The 21,517-nt window shown below is 39.2% G+C and overlaps 1 protein-coding gene across 2 annotated transcripts; it reads left to right on the forward strand.

Moving 5' to 3' along the window:
* Window positions 1–5,116: 5,116 nt before the first annotated feature.
* Window positions 5,117–19,259, forward strand: srsf10.L (serine/arginine-rich splicing factor 10 L homeolog). Of its 2 annotated transcripts, none has more exons than XM_018242318.2 (6): window positions 5,117–5,322; window positions 10,322–10,426; window positions 14,673–14,776; window positions 15,953–16,121; window positions 16,226–16,273; window positions 17,549–19,259. In XM_018242318.2, exons 1-6 carry the CDS (start codon window positions 5,258–5,260, stop codon window positions 17,823–17,825), a joined length of 768 nt encoding a protein of 255 aa, XP_018097807.1. In that variant the 5' UTR covers window positions 5,117–5,257; the 3' UTR covers window positions 17,826–19,259. The 2 variants fall into 2 exon arrangements, with proteins under 2 accessions (XP_018097807.1, XP_018097806.1); XM_018242317.2 differs by having other exon boundaries at window positions 5,121–5,322; window positions 16,223–16,273.
* Window positions 19,260–21,517: the final 2,258 nt, after the last annotated feature.

The following is a 21,517-nucleotide window of genomic DNA, read 5'->3' on the forward strand; positions in this document are numbered from 1 at the left end:
TTACAATACCTGAGTAAACAGCTCTAGAAGCTCTCTCTGTTTGTTTAGGATAGCAGCTGCCATATTAGCTTGTTGTGACATTACTTCCTGTCTGAGTCTCTCCCTGTTTACTCATAGCTCTGGGCTCAGATTACAGCAGGGATAGGGGAAAGAGTGGGGGAGTGGGAGAGAGGAGCAAACTGAGCATGCCCACCCTTAGCCCTGAAGGTTTATGCTGAAAACAGGAAGTTTGATACAGAAGTCCATGTATACACAATGGAAGGAATGAAAGGCTGTGTTTCTTTTGACATAGGACTCAGAGCAGCATTACTTTTAGGGTTTACTGGTGAATTTATCTAAACCTTTCTGATAGAGCTTAATTAATTTTAGCCTTTCCTTCTCCTTTAAAGGAGAAGGAAAGCCCCAGGGCGCAAAACCCCTCCCCCCTCCCCTGTGTTGCCCCCCCTCCCTCCTCCCCCCTGGCCTACCTGTCCCCCTGGGCAAATGCCCCTAACTTGTTACTCACCCCTCTGCGCAGGTCCTGTCCACGGAGTTCACAGTCGCCATCTTCTCCCACGCGCGTCTTCTTCCTGCTCTGACCGGCGTCTTCTGGCGCATGCGCAGTAGGAACAGGTACCGGTACAGCTCTATTGCGCATGTGCCGAATGTCACGAAGTGAAATCGGAAAACTTCGTGACATTCGGCGCATGCGCAGTAGAGCTGTACCGGTACCTGTTCCTACTGCGCATGCGCCAGAAGACGCCGGTCAGAGCAGGAAGAAGACGCGCGTGGGAGAAGATGGCGACTGTGAACTCCGTGGACAGAACCTGCGCAGAGGGGTGAGTAACAAGTTAGGGGCATTTGCCCAGGGGGACAGGTAGGCCAGGGGGAGGAGGGAGGGGGGGCAACACAGGGGAGGGGTTTTGCGCCCTGGGGCTTTCCTTCTCCTTTAAGGTGGCCACAGTGGTGTAACTAATGGGGTCCTGCACCCACCCACAGAAACCATTTTCTTGGCCCCCAACTGTCCCCCCTTCCATCGGAAATCGCAGGTGCAGAGGAAGGAGCACCCCCCTGCAGTGGAATTAGACCAAGGCCCCCAACGTCGGCAGGGTCTGCTTCCTTTGTAGTTTCGCCACTGGGTGGCCATAGTATGGGAATGTTTGCTCATTTGGTGGAATCTGGATTTGATTTTGCCTCCCACATTCTGGGCTAAAATGGGCTGTTGGCCCTATTGACAACAATCGGATCATCCATTGGGGCCTATGGAGACCCACTGGCGAATGGCTAAGTTTTAGCCAGATATCAGTCAGGTAGGGCTATCAGTGGGCCCCACAAATCTGTCCATGTATGGTCACCTTAACAGTACTAAGAACCAATTGCACAAGAACTAATATCATTGAACATGTATACTTTTCAGGATACTCATAGCTCCTATGTATTGTATGTGTGTATATATATTAAATTTTTTAAAGGTTCCCATCGGTCGGTGCTTACCTTTAAGTGTGCTGGCCGGCGGGTCCATGCTGTACTGCCAAACAGAGTCTCCTGTAGGCTGCCAGTCCACATAGGGCCATCAATAACCAATCACAACCCTTATTTGGCACCACCCAGGAACTTGTGTTATGCTTGTGTTGCTTCCCAACTCTTTTTACATCTGAATGTTGCTCATGTTTGAAAAAGGTTGGGGACCCCTGCCGTAGTGGAATGGAGGAATAGGGCCATGACTGGGCTAAGGAAGTGGACCGGAATTAGGGAGCAAGGGGTTGTGGGGGATGTAGATTGCAGAGATGGAGGGAGGGCAAAAGGGGACTAAAAGGGGTTGAGCGGGAAGGGTCCGGCACCATTTTGCCTGAAAAGCTTGCCCACCTGCCCTGTTTTATGTGAAGAGATAAGGGCTACTTAGTCGCAGCTACATAGGAAGGAGGTGGTGTTGGAGTCAAGGCACAGGGTTACGGAGGAAGATGGGCAGGTCTGAGGCCAGGGGTTGTGAATTTTAGCCATGGTTCTGAGGGGAAGAACAAAACAAGTGGACTACCCTCAGGATGTGGATATGTCCAGTAGCAAAGGGATCTCCATACGAGCAACCTTCACCGGCTAGAGGTGGGGATCCCGCTGGACAGTTGTTCTAATGTTAACATGCTGAAAATGTTAAGATATGTGATTGTTAACCTATGTTTGAATAAACTTGGCTGTGGCCTTTTCAATCCACTTAAAGAAGTGTATAGTTCAGTGTCTAATAAATGGGGTGAGGTGTATTTGGGAAAGACTTGATGCTGCCCAGGTCATGATGTCACAAGCGCGTGCATTGTTTACAAACAATTTAAGAAATTAATTTTATTGGTTCTGCTTCCTGTCCTTCTTGCCCCTCCATCTCTGATTGGTTCCTCAGCCCTTAACACTCTATCTCTCTCTCCACTTCCCTTTGCCCAAGCTAGCTTCTGGTTCTCAGATCCTGCTTAAGCCATGTTTTCATTTGCTGCACTGGTTTTTGACTCTCTGCCTGGATACCGACTGATTCTTGCCGCCTGACCTGACCCTGGCCCATTCCTGTTTACTTCTCTGCCTCCTCCTTGTCTATACCGCATTTTGCCCTAGAAGTGTGCAGGTACCTTGTCCACCCCACCACAGAAAGTTTTGGGGTCCCAAAAGGGCGTCGGTCAAGACTGGGGTTGGCAGGGGTTTTCCCTGCCAACCCCAAAGAAGGGTCTCCCAGGGCTCCACTTTAGCAGATCATTACACATTTATTATTATACAATACAAATATACAAATGATGAAGACCAAATTTAATGTTGCAAAAAATTGGACATTGTAGGACATACTAATGATTTATTTTAATGTGAACTATCCCTTTAACTACTGGGATGGTATTGGAAGGATTAAAAAATAACCCTGTGTTGGTTTTCTTGTATTAATCCTAACCTGAATGTGTCAGTATCACTAAATTTGATAAAATAGGAAGCATAATGCTGCTTTTGAAACTGACAAATTTCCAGGTTATTTAATTTAATTCTAGAAACGGAAGTTTAATGCTTTTATAGAGGCTATAATGCTTTATTGATATTTTTTAAATCTCTGACATGATAATGTTTAATAAGTACTACGGGTCAGGTAGATTCTTGTAAGGGTTTTTTTACTTAATATTCTAGTTCCTATAGCTGGTTAAAAAAAAAATTTTTTGTCACTTGGCTTTCTTCACAATGCTACCACTTGCTGGAAAAAAAACATTAGTTGTTTAAATGAAAATGTTATTTATTTCTTGCACATTAGTTCTAATTTAGATTACATTTAATTCCTCACTAAAATAATAACAGCTTTGTATACTATCCTTTCATATATTTTTTTAAATATATTTTCACTTTTATATTTAATGTAGAATGGAGGCCATTGGGCCAACTAGAAGACATGACCTCCACGACCCTATTGCCCATGAGGTTGAGAGGAACGATGTAGATTCCCTGCTTGCTAATAATAAGCAACAAATACCTACTGTCATCATTGGAAATGGTCTCAGAATTGCACTGAACACTTTCATATACTTTTGTATTCGTAGATTATATGGTTTTTACACTTACTATAAATTACAAAATAATCGTGGATTAAGTAACTATACGAACAATGTATTTGTTTTTATGAACTTTGGCGCCAGGGCCTCCCATAAAAGTTTTTTTAAAAAAACATTGGCACCAGGGGCCCCCCTTACAAGTTAAAAATAAACATTGGGGCCCCAGAAAATATTTTTTTTTTAAAAAAAAATGGTGGAAGGGGCCTATAGAGTATTAAAATAGTACATTGGTTGCCAGGGGTTTAACAAAATAAAAAAATTGGTGTTCAGTAGAACTGAACTCGTGACTTCAGGACTTCAACTTCAGGTCTTTTAGGGGCTTCAGGGCTTCAACTTCGGCTCCTTTCATGGCTTTGGGTCTTTTCGCGGCTTTGAATGTTGACTGTTCGGGATTTTGGCAGTTCGCGACTTCGGCAGCTTAGGCACGGCTTCAGTGCTGTCAAGGGGGGCACAGCTATTTTGAAAAGTGTAGCACAGTCGGGCCCCCCTTCAAGCCCGGTACAATAGTACCCCCTAAAGGCGGCCCTGCACCTACCACACAAACCTGATGTCTAATGAATCTGGGTGGTGGGGCCAGGGTTGCCATCTGCCCGGTTTTAACCCAGACAGTCTGGTTTTTTGAAGGGCTGCCTGGGTCAAAACTGCCTGCACGGTAGGATTTCCTATAATTGAGATGGCGACCGGCCATTTGCCGATCACTGCATCATAACCTCCCCCTCAGATTCCAATGAGGGCGAAAAGGTGGCAACCCTAGTTGGGGCCCACTGCAAAAGATTCATTACATCATGGTAGTCGATATTTAGCAGGTTTGATCATGTGTTGCGGAAAATGCAACAACACAGAGGCCAAAATCTGGTAATTCCCAACTTCTACACATCAGTCCCATTGCATGGATATTGTAGTCTTACATAAAACTTGGCAGCCGGCAAATTGCTAAACAAAAGCTACATTACCCAACATTGGGAGATGCAGGCTTGGCACATTAGGGCAAGAAAAAAACAGCCAAAGCCCCAAAAAATAGCCCAAATCCGTACCTTGGCTAGTTTGTATTTTCAAAACCAGCCTGGACTTTAAGTTAGTAGCCCAATTTGGCTGGAAACCAGCCAACCCTGCTCTAACCTCACATTTTGATAAACCTGTCCTTTTGTGTGATTAAGCAAACCAGGTACACTGTAGCACACCACACTTTAAGATCAGTGCATCAAATTTTCTTTATTGGCCCCAAAGTAGATACATGCAAGGTAACGTTTCGGACCCCACTGGGCCCTTTCTCAAGCCTGTCTGTGACCACAGGGTATTATTGGATCACAGGCGGATGATTCTCTCACTGTTAAAGCACCCTACCCAGCAAAAAGGGTTTTCTACAGGTGGGAAGCTCTCCATATTTGTGTGGAATCTTGTGTGTGATTGAGACTTACAGCAGCAAAGCAGGAGTAACGTTGTAATCTTTTCTGAAAATAAATACCAGTCTTCCACTGCCTTTTATTTTATACGTGTCTAATCTCCCGCCAACTATTTCCCACCATCCCCTCATACATTCTTCCCGTATCAGCCCCTCCTCTTCCCCACCCCCTCTCTCTGGCGCGCGCGAAAGCCGGCGTCTTGGTTCGGTCTCGCGAGAAGTAGCGTCTGGGCACAGTAATCTCCGTGAATGCTTCGTTAACGTGTTCTTTTTTTCCTCTCGTTCGTCGCTTTCCGCTTTTGCCTCTTTCGCGATGTCTCGTTACTTACGACCTCCAAACACCTCGTTGTTCGTCAGGAATATAGCGGATGATATCAGGTGAGTACGGCCTTGGGGAAGACATGGCAAAGGGCACCTGCTTTTACGTACGGATTTAGCAAAATGGAGGTGGGAGTGACCGCGCCAGGCTTTCAGTTTACTGGAGGAGCTGTACTATATATGTCTTTGTCTTTGTAGCTGAGTAGGTTTTGTGAAGGAAATATTGTGCTCGTGAACCATGTTTCTGTGAATTGGTTATATCCTGTTGTGTGTGTGTGTGTGTGTGTGTGTGTATATATATATATATATATATATATATATATAACACTTCTATTTTCAGCCTGGGCTTTCTCCCTATTAGCAGTTTTAATCGCCAGCAGTTAAAGGTCGAGAACGCGAACCTATATGATAAAGAGATTTGGGACTAAAGGTGACGTTGTTGATGGCAAATCCATTGATAATACTCTCTAATATACTTTTTTCTATATTACCACACTCACATATAATAGACACAACGTGCAACCAATCAAACGCCTGCTTTTAGGCAAGCTACCTGCTGATTGGAAATTTAAGGACACACGAGCAGATTGGGGGAGATTAGTCGTCCCACAGACAAATCTCCTCTTCTTTGGGGGCGACAATCTCCCCAAACTACCCTCCGCTGGCTAAAAGGAAAATTGCCTGCTGCAATTCACACACACGGAGATTTGTTTTCTGAAGTTGCCTCACGAGGAAACATCGGGTGACCACATGGGCATTTGCGCAGACTATCTTCTTTTTAGCCGGTGGAGGACAGTTTGGGGAAAATGGCCCCCCTGAAGACGAGGAGATTTGTCACTGGGGGCGACTAATCTACCCCAATCTGCTCATGAGGCCAGACCCTAAGGGAACAGTAACGCTATCAAATTAAAGCGTTTTAGGGCAGAGACGCACATGGAGATTCGGGAGGATTCACTCTGCTGATGACTAATCTCCACAAACTATCTTCCCGCCGGCTAGAATCTAAATCTTAGGTGGGATGGCACGGACGACGGAAAACTAAGAGCTCCAAGTGCCATCCTGCCAGTGACTTAGATTCTAGCTGGCGGGGAGGAATTGTGGGGAGATTAGTCGCCCAAAGAAGAGGTGATTTGTCGCTTGGTGACTAATCTCCTACTCTCCACGTGTGTGTCTGCCCTTCAGGTAATTCAAGACTACTTAGCAAATAGTAGATAAGCTCTGTGATAGAATACAATGGGATTCTACAGAGTGCATCTGATATCTACTATGTAATCAGTGCTTTTAATGGCTGCCCCATGGCTACACAGCAGCTTGTTTATATAAACTATAGTAGTGTTTCTGAAGCAAACACTAGTTCTATCACTGCAGGGAAACCGTATAAGATATGTTAATCACTTTTTGTTGTTACTGGCTCCTTTAAAGGGGTTGTTCACCTTCCAAACATTTCAGTTGTTTTCAGATTGTTCCCCAGAAATACTTTTTTTTTTTTTTCAATTACTTTCCATTATTTATTTTTTGTTTTTCAAAATCTATGTTTTATGTTGAATGTTCCTGTCTTTGATGTTTGAGTCTGCCAGCTCAGTAATTCAGGTGCAGACTCTAAACTGTTACAATTTTGCAACATTTACTTGATAGTTGACAATTAGTTGATACAATTCATACATTTCTCAGCAGCATCTCTGGAGTATTAGCAACTATTGTATCAATTTCAACAGCCGCCCATAATGAAACCCAGAGATAACCTAGAGATTCTGCTCAGCAGGGACAAAGATAAGAAATGCATCAACTAAATGTATCTGTTTAGAACAGTTTACAGGGTCGGCGACCCCCTCCTAGAGCTGCTTTAGAAGGTGAAAAGACATTTGACACTTCAATATTAGATAAACCGTGACGCATAGAAAATTAAAAGTAATTGGAAAAAGTTATTTCTGGTGATCTATCAGAAAACTAGTTGTTTGAAGGTGAGCAACCCCTTTAAGGAGACTAGGCTTGTAGCAAACTTTAACAATTCAGGCTTTTTAAACCTGTTATCCAGAAAGCTCTGCCATTTTCCAAGTACTGCATTTAATCAAGCATGTGTGTTCTTTTTGCATATGAGATTTGTCTGTTTTGTGATAGTACCTTATTCTTAATAAGACTAAACTGCATAAATCCATGTTGGTGCCGCAACAATCTTCTTTAATTTTAACATTTCATCTTTTATTATGGCATGATGGTCTAAATTACAGAAAAACTTTGGGCTTTGCAGGTTTTCCAGCTATGGTACTTGTTCATGAGTTCTATAGTTTGTTTGCCCAGTAATACATGTATTGCTGCCCACATTTTGCATTGTTGCCATGGAGATTTTAGGAACCGTAAAAATAAAAGTGCTGTGCCAAATGTTTTCAATATAGTTAGCCAGAAATGAAATCCTATAAAGGCTGCAGTGAACGGATGTGTAACATAATAGCCAGAACACTACTTCCTGTTTTTGCTTCTTTCTAACCTTGAAGGGGGACCACATGGAATATAATTCATTTTGCGGAGTATCCAGGTCAGGATCAAAAGCAAACTAGCTAAACAGTTCCCATGCGGCCCCCGTTATAGGTGGTCAGGTTAGACACTTGTGGATTACACCGAAGGACACAGAGTGCTGTTCACTTGAGGGTGCCAAGGCACCTCGGTGAATAAACATGCTCATTTTGGGTTCCAGGCCATAAGCTGGCATCTTAACTGGATTTGAAAAATATTTGTATAGCCTAATAAACAAGTACATCTCCCCAGTAGAAATGTGTGGTCCAGATGCACATGACCCAATCCCTCTGCTTGAGTAGGTAATGTGTTCCAAAAAATATAGCAGCAGGCTCCCACAGATCCACAAGGCATATGGATAAATGTAAAAGTATTGCCTTTGGACAAAACTCCTAGTTTTGTTTTCAGAAAGGGCAAAAGTATAGCCACGCATATATATAAAAGCTTATATTCTTCCAAAACCAAGGAAACTGAACCTTCTTGGATTAAATTTAAAGGTGTGTACAAGTGTGGAAGAACGAGGTGTAAAACCTGTTTGAGTGTGACACCATCTAAAATATTTTCAAGTTCCGTGACGGGCTAATTTTACGATAAATAGATATTTCAACTGTATGTCTAAGGGAGTCATATATTTAATTACATGTGAGTGCAAATCCCAATATGTGGGTAAGACTACCCGTATGGCAAGCACCCGTTTCTTGGAACATCTGTCGGCGGTGGATAGAAAGGATTTTAGATCCGCAGTGGCTAAACATATAGTTGAGAAACATGATGGTTATGCAAGGGTTAATTTCCAAGTCATAGATAAGCCAGTGCGAGACGTTAGAGGGGGAGATTATGAAACCAAATTAAGTAGGCTGGAGACCTTCTGGATATATCATTTGAAAACCACTGAGGATTATGGGGGCCTGAATAGGGAGTGTGAGCTCTCGTGCTTTTGTATTTAATGTTATTAATGGCATATTTATATATCCTTAGAATATTTGGCATTATTTAAATTAATATTTTATATAATCATATATTGCCTTATTATAGTACTTATATTTGTACTTTCTCTCCCTCCCTTTTATTCTAACCGTAGGAGGTAGTGATATGTTTTGTCATGTTTAACCCCTTTTGTGGATTTTTGTAACAAATTTTTCATTTAGTGCATTTTCCTAGAATGTTTTTAACTTGTGGGTTTCTTATTAAGGGTTAATTCAATTGATGATTCTAATTAGGCTAAAGGGGTTTGTTGCACTATTTAAGGGCATTATGGGAAGTTGTTTGTTTATGCTTCTGATGAAGTAGTGTTGAAGCTACGAAACGCGTTAAGCATGGACTGCGTTTGATGCACTGTTGGTGATTTACTATCATGTAAAATGTTTAATCTTCAATAAAATGAAAATTTATTAATCTTCGACCTGGCTTGGTGCTCCGTGGATCAGAGACTTTCATTAAAAGTATTGCCTTGCATGAAAAGCATAAGGCTGTCTGTACACAGTGATTTCTCATTGATGATTCAGTTGCCTGTGAGAAAGTGCATCTATGTAGAAAAATGCTGCACACGTAAAGTTTTTACAATGAATTAATAATTTTCATTTATATGCCTGTTCATAGATCTGTGAGTATCCATGAGGATTCCTCAGGATTATTTTTTTGGCTGTGCAGGGCTGTTTGCATGCACAAGTATTCTGTGTTTGTACACTGTGCATGAACAAACCTGTGATATTAATACACTGCACATTCCTGGAAAATTGTGGCAAATTGCAGAGGAATTGTGCCCCATGCTAGTGTGATGTTTACAGATGAGTGCTGGCCTGGGATCCAGTATCAGCGATTCCATTCACAGTTGAAAGTGAGGGGGGACTGAGAAATCAGCACTACACCCACGTTCCTTAATGAATAGGACTTTACTTGTCCTTTATAAGCCAAAGCCTAAAAGTTGCTATGAGTGTTACTGCACTGCATAACTGCTAGACTTCCGGCAGAATAACTGCTACAATAGCATTAAGAATATATGTAAATACAATGGAAGTGCTACTGATCTGGCCAAATTAACTACAAATATAGAGAAAAATAAGGGGGATTGATCCATGCACATTCCCTAGTCCCCTGTCTCATGAGTAATCCAAAAGCTTTGCTTTTGTATGTACAAAAACAGGGCTTTTTAGTTATAATCATAAAATTGGTAAATCACCATGTCAACACAGACCTTATGGGCTAATAGAGGCCACACTCCTATTAGTGTTGCCTAAGTTGCTGCTACAATTGTCTTTATCACCTAAAACCCTGATGTTGTGTTAATAGCCCTACAGAGCCAGCAGGGTACTTGACTTGCTTTAGAGGACACAAAATATCACATCCTGTGCAGAGAAATGTTAACTTACCACCCTAAACTGATGAGCCTCACAGGAGGCATTTTATAGTCTGTCAACTCATTTTTGTTTAACATAGTTGCTTTGTTTTCATACTTTGGTGATCTGGGGAATGTTAGTACCTGTATATATGTTTTTATTTAACTAGAAGAAATCTGCAACCACTAAATCCTTTTCATTTTATCTTTAAGATCTGAAGATATGCGTCGAGAGTTTGGTCGTTATGGTCCTATCGTTGATGTTTATGTTCCACTAGATTATTACACGCGGCGCCCCAGAGGATTTGCTTATGTTCAATATCCTTTCTTGCATCTTTTTAGTGAGGTGAGATATATTCTAGATCAATGTGTTGGCTCTCCGCTTTAGTCTTAAATGCAAACACATTAACAGTTCAGGTCAACAGTACATTATATTTTAATTACTTTAAAATGCTTTCTATTTTTAGGTTACTCTTCCTTTAAACTACTTTTGTTTTGAAGAAGCCATGCAATTATTTCTTAACTAGAATTTCTGATACCCATGTAAAATTATTTCACATTTATTGTTGACTTGAAGGGTTTCTTCTCTCTGCAATAAACTTTTTATTATTAGGTGTTAAACGTTTTAAGTCATATCATAGGATAGTGCTGTAGGAAAGCAACTATACTAAAACAGATTACTAGCACTTTAGATTGATCCATTCAGTTAACTCTCCCCATGTCTTGTAGCTTATAAATTACTCGAAATAACCTATGTTTGTTTCATATTTTTACTAGGTCGTTATTGACTTTTATTCTAAATTGGTTAACGTTTAATTATGCAGACCATTGATATTATTGAGGAAATTTATCATTTAAAATTGTCCCTAATTCTACTGTCCTCTTATTACCTCTAAAGATTTACAGTAAAGGCGAACAACAAAGCATGAAAGAACATTTTAGAGTAGAGTTCAAAGACAAGTAGACAAAGCAAAGACCTCTAAATGATCAGACTTGAAGATATAAAGGGAAGGTGTGGGATAAAGTACAGAAAAGCTGGAAGAAGGACAAGCCATAATAGGAGACAAAGCTTCGGTTTATCCGCAAAAGGGGGAAAAGTTTATTTTTGAAAGTTAAAGATAAAGCCGTCTCTCATAAATGGCAAGCGCCTCATGACAAGTCTTTCTGACAAGCTGTTAGAATTAAAGGCCAAGATGAAGTTGAATGAATTGTTGCCAAGCTAACAGACGTCATGCCTCATGTATCCTACATGCAAAGATGTTTGCCTTCCGGTGTAAGTACGCAACATGATCGTGGTCTGGGTTCACATGTTTCTACAGTTATCGGAACACCTGGTGCACTCAGAATACCTGTTACCGACATTCACTCTAAGGTGCGCACGCACACATTTTGAGGCTAGAACACACAAATTGTGGTGCTTACAAAGAATTTTGTGAAAATACAACATTTTGTATTCTGACCTGAGCGCACAACTTTTAAAAACTGCGCACACAAGTTTAAAATGTGCGCACAAAAGAATTTTTTTGCACATAAAACAAAGAAGGAATTTGAGGGAACAATGTCTGTTACATGTTTAAACTTTTAAATATACAGGTTAGTTTTGTTAATGACGACTAAATGCTTGTTGTTAGTGATATTGGGTGTTTTTGGTCAGATTTCCGGGTATATTGTTGATTTAAATTCCTAAATTATACCATAAATTCACTCCATCTGGTTACCTGATTCATATGTTAAATATGTGGAATGATCTGCTTGCTTTTGCTAGGCAAAAGCTAGGGTAAGTCTGGCATAGGAGTGCCATTCTTTGTTGATGCAAAGGTTTAACGTGTGAAGAGGTTATATATTCCAAGACAATTTGTGACTAGTCTGCTTAGATTTTCTGATACTGATTGAGACTGAACAGAAAGGCAACCAGAAAGCAAATTCATTTTGAAGCTAGATTTTGATTTGACTTCCTATTCAAAATGCAATTTGAGGAAAGCCACAGAACAGTTAACGAAGTTAAAAAAAAATCAAAAAAGATACCATGGGGGTTTGCATATGGTCTGTTCAAATTGTTTATAGGCCATTTATTTAACAGTACTATTTGGCCAACCAGGTGGTAGATTGAAGCACAAAATATGTGACTGTCAGCCCCTGAGCCAGTTCATTTTATTTTGACTGGTTCTATGCTGTACTTGCTTAATGAAAAGCAGGACTATCTTTGTTGTGAAGTGCCCTAATTGTGGTGAGAAATGCAGTCTACACTATATTATGGATTTGGGCATGATAGCCTTTGTTAAAGTTCTTGGATAAGAGCAAAAGGCAGTCCTTTTTGTTTTAGATTTTAATTAAAGGGGTGGTTCACCTTTGAGAACATTTATTATGATGTAGAGAGTGATATTCTGAGAGAATTGGCTTTCATTTATTTGTGGTTTGAGTTATTTTTATTCAGCAGCTCTTCAATTTGCATTTAAGCAACCTGGTTGCTAGGGTGCAAATTCCCCTAACAACCATGCACTGATTTGAATAAGAGACTGGAATAGGAGAGGAGCTGAATAGAAAGATCAGGAATATCCAGTAGCAAAAGCAATACATTTGTAGCCTTACAGAGCATCTGCTTTTAGAAGGGGTCAGCGATGCCCATTTGAAAGCTGCAAAGAGTCCAAAGAAAAAGCCAAATAAATATAAAACTATAAAATAAAAAAAATAATGAAAACCGATTGAAAAGTTGCTTAGCATTGGCCATTCTATAACGTATTAAAAGTTGCCTTAAAGGTGAACTGCCTCTTTAAGGAATTAAATTGAAAGGAAGTACAATTGTAGCACTGAACTATTTGGTCGATTAGTGTAATGAACACTAGGGGGCCCATTCATTAAGTTCGAGTGAAGGAATAGAAGAAAAAAAACTTCGAATTTCGAAGTGTTTTTTTGGCTACTTCGACCATCGAATGGGCTACTTCGACTACGACTTTGATTCGAACTAAAAATCGTTCGACCATTCGATAGTACTGTCTCTTTAAGAAAAAACTTCGACCCCCTAGTTCGCCAACTAAAAGCTACCGAACTCAATGTTATCCTATGGGGAAGGTCCCCATAGGCTTGGCTAACTTTTTTTGGTCGAAGGATAATCCTTCGATCGTTGGATTAAAATCGTTCGATTCGAAGGATTTAATCGTTCGATTCGAAGGATTTAATCGTTCGAACGGTTTTCCTTTGATCGTTCGATCGAAGTATATGCGCAAAATCCTTCGACTTCGATATTCAAAGGATTTTCATTCCCCAGTCGAATATTGAGGGTTAATTAACCCTTGATGCATTTGCCCCTAGGTGTTGAGAGAAACTCATTAGAGGGAAAATGAAATGCTGATGTATTTTTAGGTGGCACTAAGCATATCTTGTGTGTGAGAATATAGTGCAGTAGGGTCAGTAGCTCTTCATTGGGGGTCCTATTATAAGCTAATTTCCCCCATGTCATATTCTATTCTCTTCAGTCATCAATAAAGGAAAGATGCTGTATTTATAATTTCCTTGGTTTTAATGAGGTACTTGGGTTTTTAGTAATTAAAGGTTATCTTAATTTAAAGTCCTTTTCATTATAAGCACAAGTGGTTGTGCGATTTATTATAGGAGAACTTTACTAGGGACTTTCTATTCCCTTTTCTTTATGCGGAGTATGATCTATAACACTCTGCACACCAACATTTCTACCTCACACCAACATTTCTACCTCACAAGAACCAAGTATGGAGTAGATAAAGTTTCCCTGTTAATCTCCAGAAATTGATAGAGTACACAACTGAAGGGATTGTTTCAATAAAGCTAAACAATAAATCTTGCCTATTTGCCACATTCCTTTGTTCCAGTATTTATTGGAGTGAGGGGTGACACAGAGGTGCACCATGATTAAATATCACAATGGAGCATTTATTAGTGAAACGGAAAGGTATTGGAGCAATCATGAACACTTAATACTCGTCTAAAACCTTTTCTTTTGTATGTTTAAATTTATTATATATTTTTTGACCTTTTATTTTTACAGCCTTCATAATTTTACTTAATTCTTTGACATGCTCCTGCATTCATTTCAGTTATTGGGCAGATTCGAGGGCTAAGTGGCTAACGCATCAATTTGCCAGCTTTACCGCTTTTCAGGGCCGATGTGAGTTTTGTTTTAACAGATTTTATTAAGTGGGTTGTTTATATATTTGTCGTTTTAATGTATGATTTACAAAGTGGATGATTTTTAGGCTTAAAAGTATGTGTGGTGATGTGAGTGGAAATTTCTCAGCAAATTTTGTTTGTTAAACCGAGTAGTTATCATCTAATACATCTTATAGGTTTTGTAAACCATTTCTACTCCATGGGTAAATGTTAGGGTTTTGTATACCCATTGGGGAAGTTTTTGTCTTTCCATGATAAGTAAGGGGAGCTGTATTGTGATATATTTTTTCTTCCTGTCTGATTGCCATGCTTTATATGTAATATGATGACATTTAAGATTTTTTTTCCCCCCATCTTGGATATATTGAAAAGAAGCGGCACAGTTACAATAAAAAAATAAACCACCTTAACTTACTGGCACATTTGAAGATGTTCGTGATGCAGAGGATGCTTTACATAACTTGGACAAGAAATGGATATGTGGCCGTCAAATCGAAATTCAGTTTGCACAAGGCGACAGAAAAAGTGAGTCAAATGTCTTATGAACAAATTAACTTTTTTGCTCTCTCTCTGGCTACCAGGCGAGATTTGGTGGTGATCAGATTTAAAGCAAGGATGACTAAAAAATAATTTACAATACTTATCTTTTATTTATAAGAACACTAATTAATTTGCTGTTAATTTTCCAATGTGGCGTGGAGAGCATGTCCTCCGCAAACGGAAAATGTTATCCATTTACAGTCCCTTTTTTAAACTTTATCTTAGTATTGGGTGATAACACACTCCTTTTAAATTTATTGTTTACTGTGCAGGAAAAGGCTGTAATACAACTTAACTAAAACACAAATTTACCATTTTTTTTTTAAATTAAAATAGTTGACCTAACTCAGATCCACGATTTTAACTCGTTTATCCAATCAGATCACTACATCTTTAAATTATCGAAGGAACATCTGCCATTGGCCTTGACAGGTTTTAGCTGGAGTATTTTAGCAGCTTTGTGGTATAATAAATCTCCAAGATTCCATGTTTTTTTTTTGTTTTGTTTTTTTAAATTGAGATTTCCCCTTTAAAAACTTGACTACAAAAAATTGAAATTCAATAGAGATGTAGTTAGGAGTCCTTCATTGGCTGGAATACTGCAACCTAGTCCTTTTTTACGGATCCAATATCTGGCTGTGTTTCAAAGGACAAGTAAACCTAGATTCGATCTTTAACAATCTTAGGGCCTTAGATATTGACCATGTCAAATAACATAAAGCTATGCCTCATGAATCTAATAGTGGATAATAAATATATTTTCTTTGCTGCTGCAGAGCACAAAATACTTGTTAGATATTCCAAATGGTTGAATCACATTCAAGTCGACTCCTTTGACACTGCAATGGGTTTTTTCCCTTAAAAGTCCAAACTTGCATTTTGGAGTTAACAGAACACTTATAAGATAATTATAAAGATGGGTGTTTAAAAATAGAACGTTTTTCAACTCCTGGTAAAATATGCCTCTGCAAGTTACCTTTCAGTCCTTCCATTAGAGCCCAAGTCCAGAAGAATATACACGTACATATAACCTTAACTTATGTGGCCCAGAGCTGCTGACTGGGAAGTGGCATTTCAGCAGAAAAATTTGCTTCAAGAATTGTAATTAGAATTTCAAACATTTTAAATTGACAATAACTGGCTTTTCCTATTTAACTGAAGCTCCAAATCAGATGAAAGCTAAAGAAGGGACAAGCACATATGGTTCCTCGCGCTATGATGATTATGATCGATACAATAGGAGGTCCAGGAGCCGAAGCTATGAAAGGAGGAGATCCAGAAGTCGTTCCCTCGAGCAGAATTATGGCAGATCTTATAGTCCAAGGGGAGGGTAAGTCTAACTAGCATGTCATTTATTTAGTGCAAAAGTGCTAGTTTGATATGCCTTTATGTAGAAAGTAATTCATTTATTTTTTATTCCTCCCTACTTAGCAGAGGAACAGAGAGATTCCGTCGCAGCAGAAGCCATTCAGATCATGGCAGGTAAGAAATTAGTCATGGCTTATGAATAGACTATTAAAACTTTGCACCAATGTGAAATTTAAAAGAGGCTGAAAATATGCTTTTGGGGTAAATAAACTTTGTCTATAGTGAAAAAACCCACTGGTCTTTTGAAATGTGGTTGTGCAGCCTCCTACTGGTTAAAAAAAATCTCTGAATTCAAATATAAATTGCAATATACAAATATAATAGGTATTTGAACATAGATTATAGGGCTTTATACATGAAATCAAAGGAGCATTTTTTTTTGTTTCCTATTGTTATTTACCGACAACTTTATTTTTGACATGCAAGGGTTAAAATAAGTAGAACTTTTGCAAAACATTCTTTTTTGCTGGCTGCACTTTAGTTCTATCAAATAACGACACTATCTTTAAAGGGACACTGTCATGGTGAAACTTTTATTTATTTTTTTTTTTCAAAATGCCTCCGTTAATAGTGCTGCTTCTGTTTTTCAAAAGCACAAACTGATATTTTTATATTTAATTTTTAAATCTGATGTGCTAGACGTATTGTCAGTTTCCCAGAAGCCCCCAGTCATGTGACTTGTACTCTGATAAACATCAGTCACTCTTTACGGCTGTACTGCAAATTTCAGCGATATATCACCCCCCTCCCCTAGCAGTCTAACAGAACAATGGGAAGGTAACAAGATAACAGCTCCCCAACAGCTGCCTGGTAGATCTAAGAACAGCACTCAATAGTAAAAATCCAGGTCCCACTGCAACATCTGCAGTTACATTGAGTAGGAGAAACAATAGCCTGTCAGAAAGCAGCTCCAGTCTAAGGGCAGAGAGCTAGACGAGAAGATTCGGGGAGATGAGTCGCCCAGAGACTAATCTTCCCGAAGAAGAGGCAATTTGTCGCCAGGTGACTAAATCTTCCTAAATCTTCTCGTCTGTCTCTGCCCTTAATGCTGGCTCTTTCTGAAAGCACATGACCAGGCAAAATGACCTGAAATGGCTGCCTACACACCAATATTACAACTAAAAATACTTGGTTGGTTAAGGAATAAAATTTTATAAAAACTACATTATAAAAATCATGACCGAATCCCTTTACAAAACTGTAATGGGAATTACAGAAACCAGGATAAATTGTAAAAGCTAAAAAGTCATTGTAAATATGTAATAATTTATTTTAATATTTCAATTCGAAGTATACAATTAGAAGAAAAGCGTGGTTTCACAGCCAGTCACAGACTAATCTTTTGCAAAGGTTGCAGAAATTCTATCATTTGGACCTTTTGTTTCCTAGATTCAATCGTCGCAATAGATCCCGCTCAAGATCTGGTTCCAACTCTCGCTCTCGTTCTAAATCTCAACCAAAGAAAACTGTAGGAGAAGAACGTTCAGGCTCCAGATCCAATTCCAGGGGACATTCAAAAGCAGATTCCAAGACTCGCTATAGAGAGAGTTCCCGGTACAACCGGGAGCCCAGAAGAGATGAGCAGTCTAAATCACCATCTCGCTCTGCATCAAGATCGAAATCGAGGTCCCGCTCTTGGAATAGCCACAAGTCAAGTGGCCATTAAAGTGGCTTCCTTGCACAATGTTTATAATATGTCTCCCCAGAATTACAGTGAAGCTAAATGCTCAAAGTTGTTTAATTACGGTATATTTGCAGCCAGTGATCAAAATTTATTTTTGGGGGGGGGGGTTGACCCTGTTTGCTTTCTCTTAGCATATACTTGAGCTAAACTTAGAAACTGAAGTGGCTACAAGTGTTAAACTTGGCATTTTATATAAATGTCCTGCCCCAAACAACATCCTTTTGTAATCATTTTGAACTGGGGTTTAATATGTTTCCGACTGTGAAGTATGAATTAAAGTTCTTGGCCTTCAATCTAAAATGTTGTTAGAGACTGTCGGGGAGAAATCATTTTCTGTTCCTTTCACAGCACTTCTAAGCAACCTGGGTGGTGGTGTGTTCAGTAAACCGCCTTAGCATCATGTATAAATGCATCGTTAACGAGAGAAACCCCAATATTGGTTTTGTACATAGAACAACTTGTTTCTTAAACTTTTTTTTTTTTCTTGTCATGTTTAAAGGACCAGTGACATCAATTTAAAAAAAAAAAAAAAATTTGTTAGGATAGAACGGGAAAAAAAAAACAGACAAATGAAACTTTTAAATCGCTAAGTCTTTATTAAGAAATAACTTACAGAAACTCTGCTTTCACTCCTCTTCAGACACTGAAACGATCCATCATGCGACACTCTATTTCTCCTCCCTGGCCATCTCTCCTATAAGGAAGGCAGGGAGGAGATATGGAGCACCGCACAATGGATCGCCTTTTCTGAAGAGGAGTGCAAGCGGAGTTTCTGTAAGTTATTTCTTAGCGATTTAAAATGTAATTTCTTTTTTAAATGTTACTGGTCCTTTAAAAGTAAGGATTCTTGCTTAACATTCAATCAGGTGGGATGCAAGTATAGCATTGCTTAGATCTCCGTTCTGAAATGTGGTGCTACTGTTATCCTCCTCATTGACTGGCTCATCAATCTCAATGGCATTTAGTACAGCACAAAAGTGAGGTTCTGCAGCACACCCCCCCCCCATTATATTACCTGAAAGTGGCATGTGTACAAATGTTTATGCAGCCTCCACTTTGTCTAATTTGCATTATCAAAAAGGTATTTGATTTCTTTTTAAAGATTGCATTGATAAATTAAAATCACCATTGTATATTTTAGAATTCTTCTGTTCCTATTGCTATGCAATCATTTATAAGCATGTTTTTGTTTTGTAGACATTGAAGGTGTATTTCATATGTGAAACTAACAGTAGAATGCAGTTGTGGAATTGAAATTTGTATTTCTTTTCTTAAAGAAGGTTGGAAAAAATAAAATATTTTGTTGGTTTTTTTAAGCAATGCTATTAAGGTAAAACTCAAAAGGTTCTGCATATGTCCACTATTGTGCTTGCTGTATATATGGCAAATCAGCTGTAATAAAAATATAGAACATTTTGTTGGCAGTTAATTATAAACGTAATATTGGCTACAATCATTAGACAATAGCTTGTTCTTTGCCTGTTGGCTGGCTGTAGTTTTATCATTTGTTTGTAGAACAGCACCAGCCTGAATAAGCTTTCTTATTTCAGCTTAGGGCATCAGAGCAACGTTTCAGGCCCTGCAGCCTTTTATCAAGCTTACTGACACTCCATTAACAATGTCATTTATACTCTCCAGTACCATCTGGTGGTTATTAGTGAATGCAACTAAGGAACGTGCACAAATTCTCCAAAGGAAGGTCAATCGACGTGCTGACTGCTTTTCCAAGATGGCTGTAGTTTTATAAAATACAAAGTCTATATATTCTGATGCAGTTGAATAATTGTTGATTTTCAGTAGACTGCTGCAGTGTGTGAGGCAGGAACAGCTTACAGATCAGGCAACTTGTTTATAGATGGATATAACAAATACCCCTACGGCTGTACCTATAGGTACCTGTGCTGTGATTTTGTACACCGTACCACCAGATTACTGAATATTGGACTGAATGTTTACCAGAGCACGTGTTCAGGGTCCAGATGGTATTGAAAACTGTCATTTTAAAGCTATCTTCTACAAGTCATTGTGTACCTCTAGAGAAGCTTCAAACTTGATGAATGTAGAATTGGATGAGAAGTCACAATTGGAAAGGTGCTTAAGAGGGATAGACCACTCTGGGGTACACCATTAAGGTGTATCAATTTCAATCTTTCCAGGAAAGATTGTTTCAATACATATGTGTAGAGCTGAATTGTCCACTATACAGTTAGAAACAATAGAATTCTACCTGTATCTGATGATTCAGCACTGACATTGGGTCTTGTAGGTCAGACTTGCCAATTACTTACATTATATTAGGTGCATCCGTCTCTTCACATTTGCTTCCTCTCATCGTGTCAGACCGGAAAAAGCCCCACTGTGGAGTTCAGCCCTTAATGCAGAAGGGTTTTCAGACACTTAGAAATATGGTCTGCCCTTCATCTAGATGCACCCTGGTAACTGGGGTTATAACTTCATGAAGATTTCCAACCTATGTAGATGAAAAAATCATTCCTGGTGGCTCAATTGTATGTGTTGATAGAGAGACCCTGTCACTAACCTGGATAATAATGGATATTGGTAAAAATTGTGTCCGAATAAATGGATCATGCCTATATGATTAATGGTAGCGATGAGCAAATCTATCCTGAAACTTTTTTGTTGCAAACTACATTAGTCTATGGGAGTTTTGTTTCTACATTGGCAGGGCAAAAATCATGTCTTTATCACTCTGTATAATGCTACATACATGCCCTACATTGTTGGAGAACCTCCTATTCACTAGGCTACAACTGCTTTTCAATGGAAAAAAAAAACCCTCCCATGTTGCTGATTGCTTAAAAATGTGTCTATGATTTATCACATTACCTCTGGTGGACTGGTAATGGTGCCTATGATTAAGTAGAAGTGGCTATGAAACGCTTAAGGCGGAGGATCGATGGGTCGGTATGCCTATTCTTTTACATTTTGTATTGAATAAATATTGATTTTTTTATACTGAACTTAAGATTTTTGGAGTATAATATTTTGGCCCTTTTGGACTGGGGGCTGTATTCCAAAAAATTTTTGGTCCTTGGGACTGGCCTTATATACGCAGCAATTGAGCGTTAGCATTGGACTGGTAATGGTATCTACTACTACAGGTATGGGACCCATTATCCCAAATTCTCAGGAAATGGGGTTTTCCGGATAAGGGATCTGTCCGTAATTAAGATCTGTGCCTTAAATGTACAAAAAAAAAACAATAGGCTAGTTTGGCTTCCAATAAGCATTAAATTATATTGTAGTTGGGATAAAGTACAAGGTAGTTTTATTTTTACAGGGAATCACTTTTAAAAATTTTTTTTTTTTTTATAATGGAGTATGAGAGACAGCCATCCCTTAATTCTGAACTTACTGGATAGATAAAATCCTTGGCACATGTCATTTTTGTTTTGTCTTCCACAGAGATTGAGTTTTCGGAATAGGGTTTTTCCCCATGCAAGTTTTTTCTTAAAATAAGTTACCATTCGAGTTGAGTTATTTAAGGAATAAAAATTCAACACTCGACTGTTGATAACCCCCTAGAAGTCTAGATTTAGATCTTTCCCAGCTCTACTTTCTAATAGGAACATCTGCTCCCCACCCAAATATACACAAGTAAATAAGTTATATATAAGCTGCATATAGTAGCTAACAATCTGTGAGCCTCCACT

Source organism: Xenopus laevis, chromosome 2L (genome assembly GCF_017654675.1).
Source record: "Xenopus laevis strain J_2021 chromosome 2L, Xenopus_laevis_v10.1, whole genome shotgun sequence".
NCBI classification, from domain to species: Eukaryota; Metazoa; Chordata; class Amphibia; order Anura; family Pipidae; genus Xenopus; species Xenopus laevis.

Coding starts and splice junctions, on each gene's coding strand:
- srsf10.L (XM_018242317.2), top strand. CDS start 5,258: ATGTCTCGTTACTTACGACCTCCAAACACCTCGTTGTTCGTCAGGAAT. Junction 5,323..10,321: donor AATATAGCGGATGATATCAG/GTGAGTACGGCC, acceptor TTTATCTTTAAG/ATCTGAAGATATGCGTCGAG. Junction 16,122..16,222: donor TCTTATAGTCCAAGGGGAGG/GTAAGTCTAACT, acceptor CTCCCTACTTAG/CAGAGGAACAGAGAGATTCC.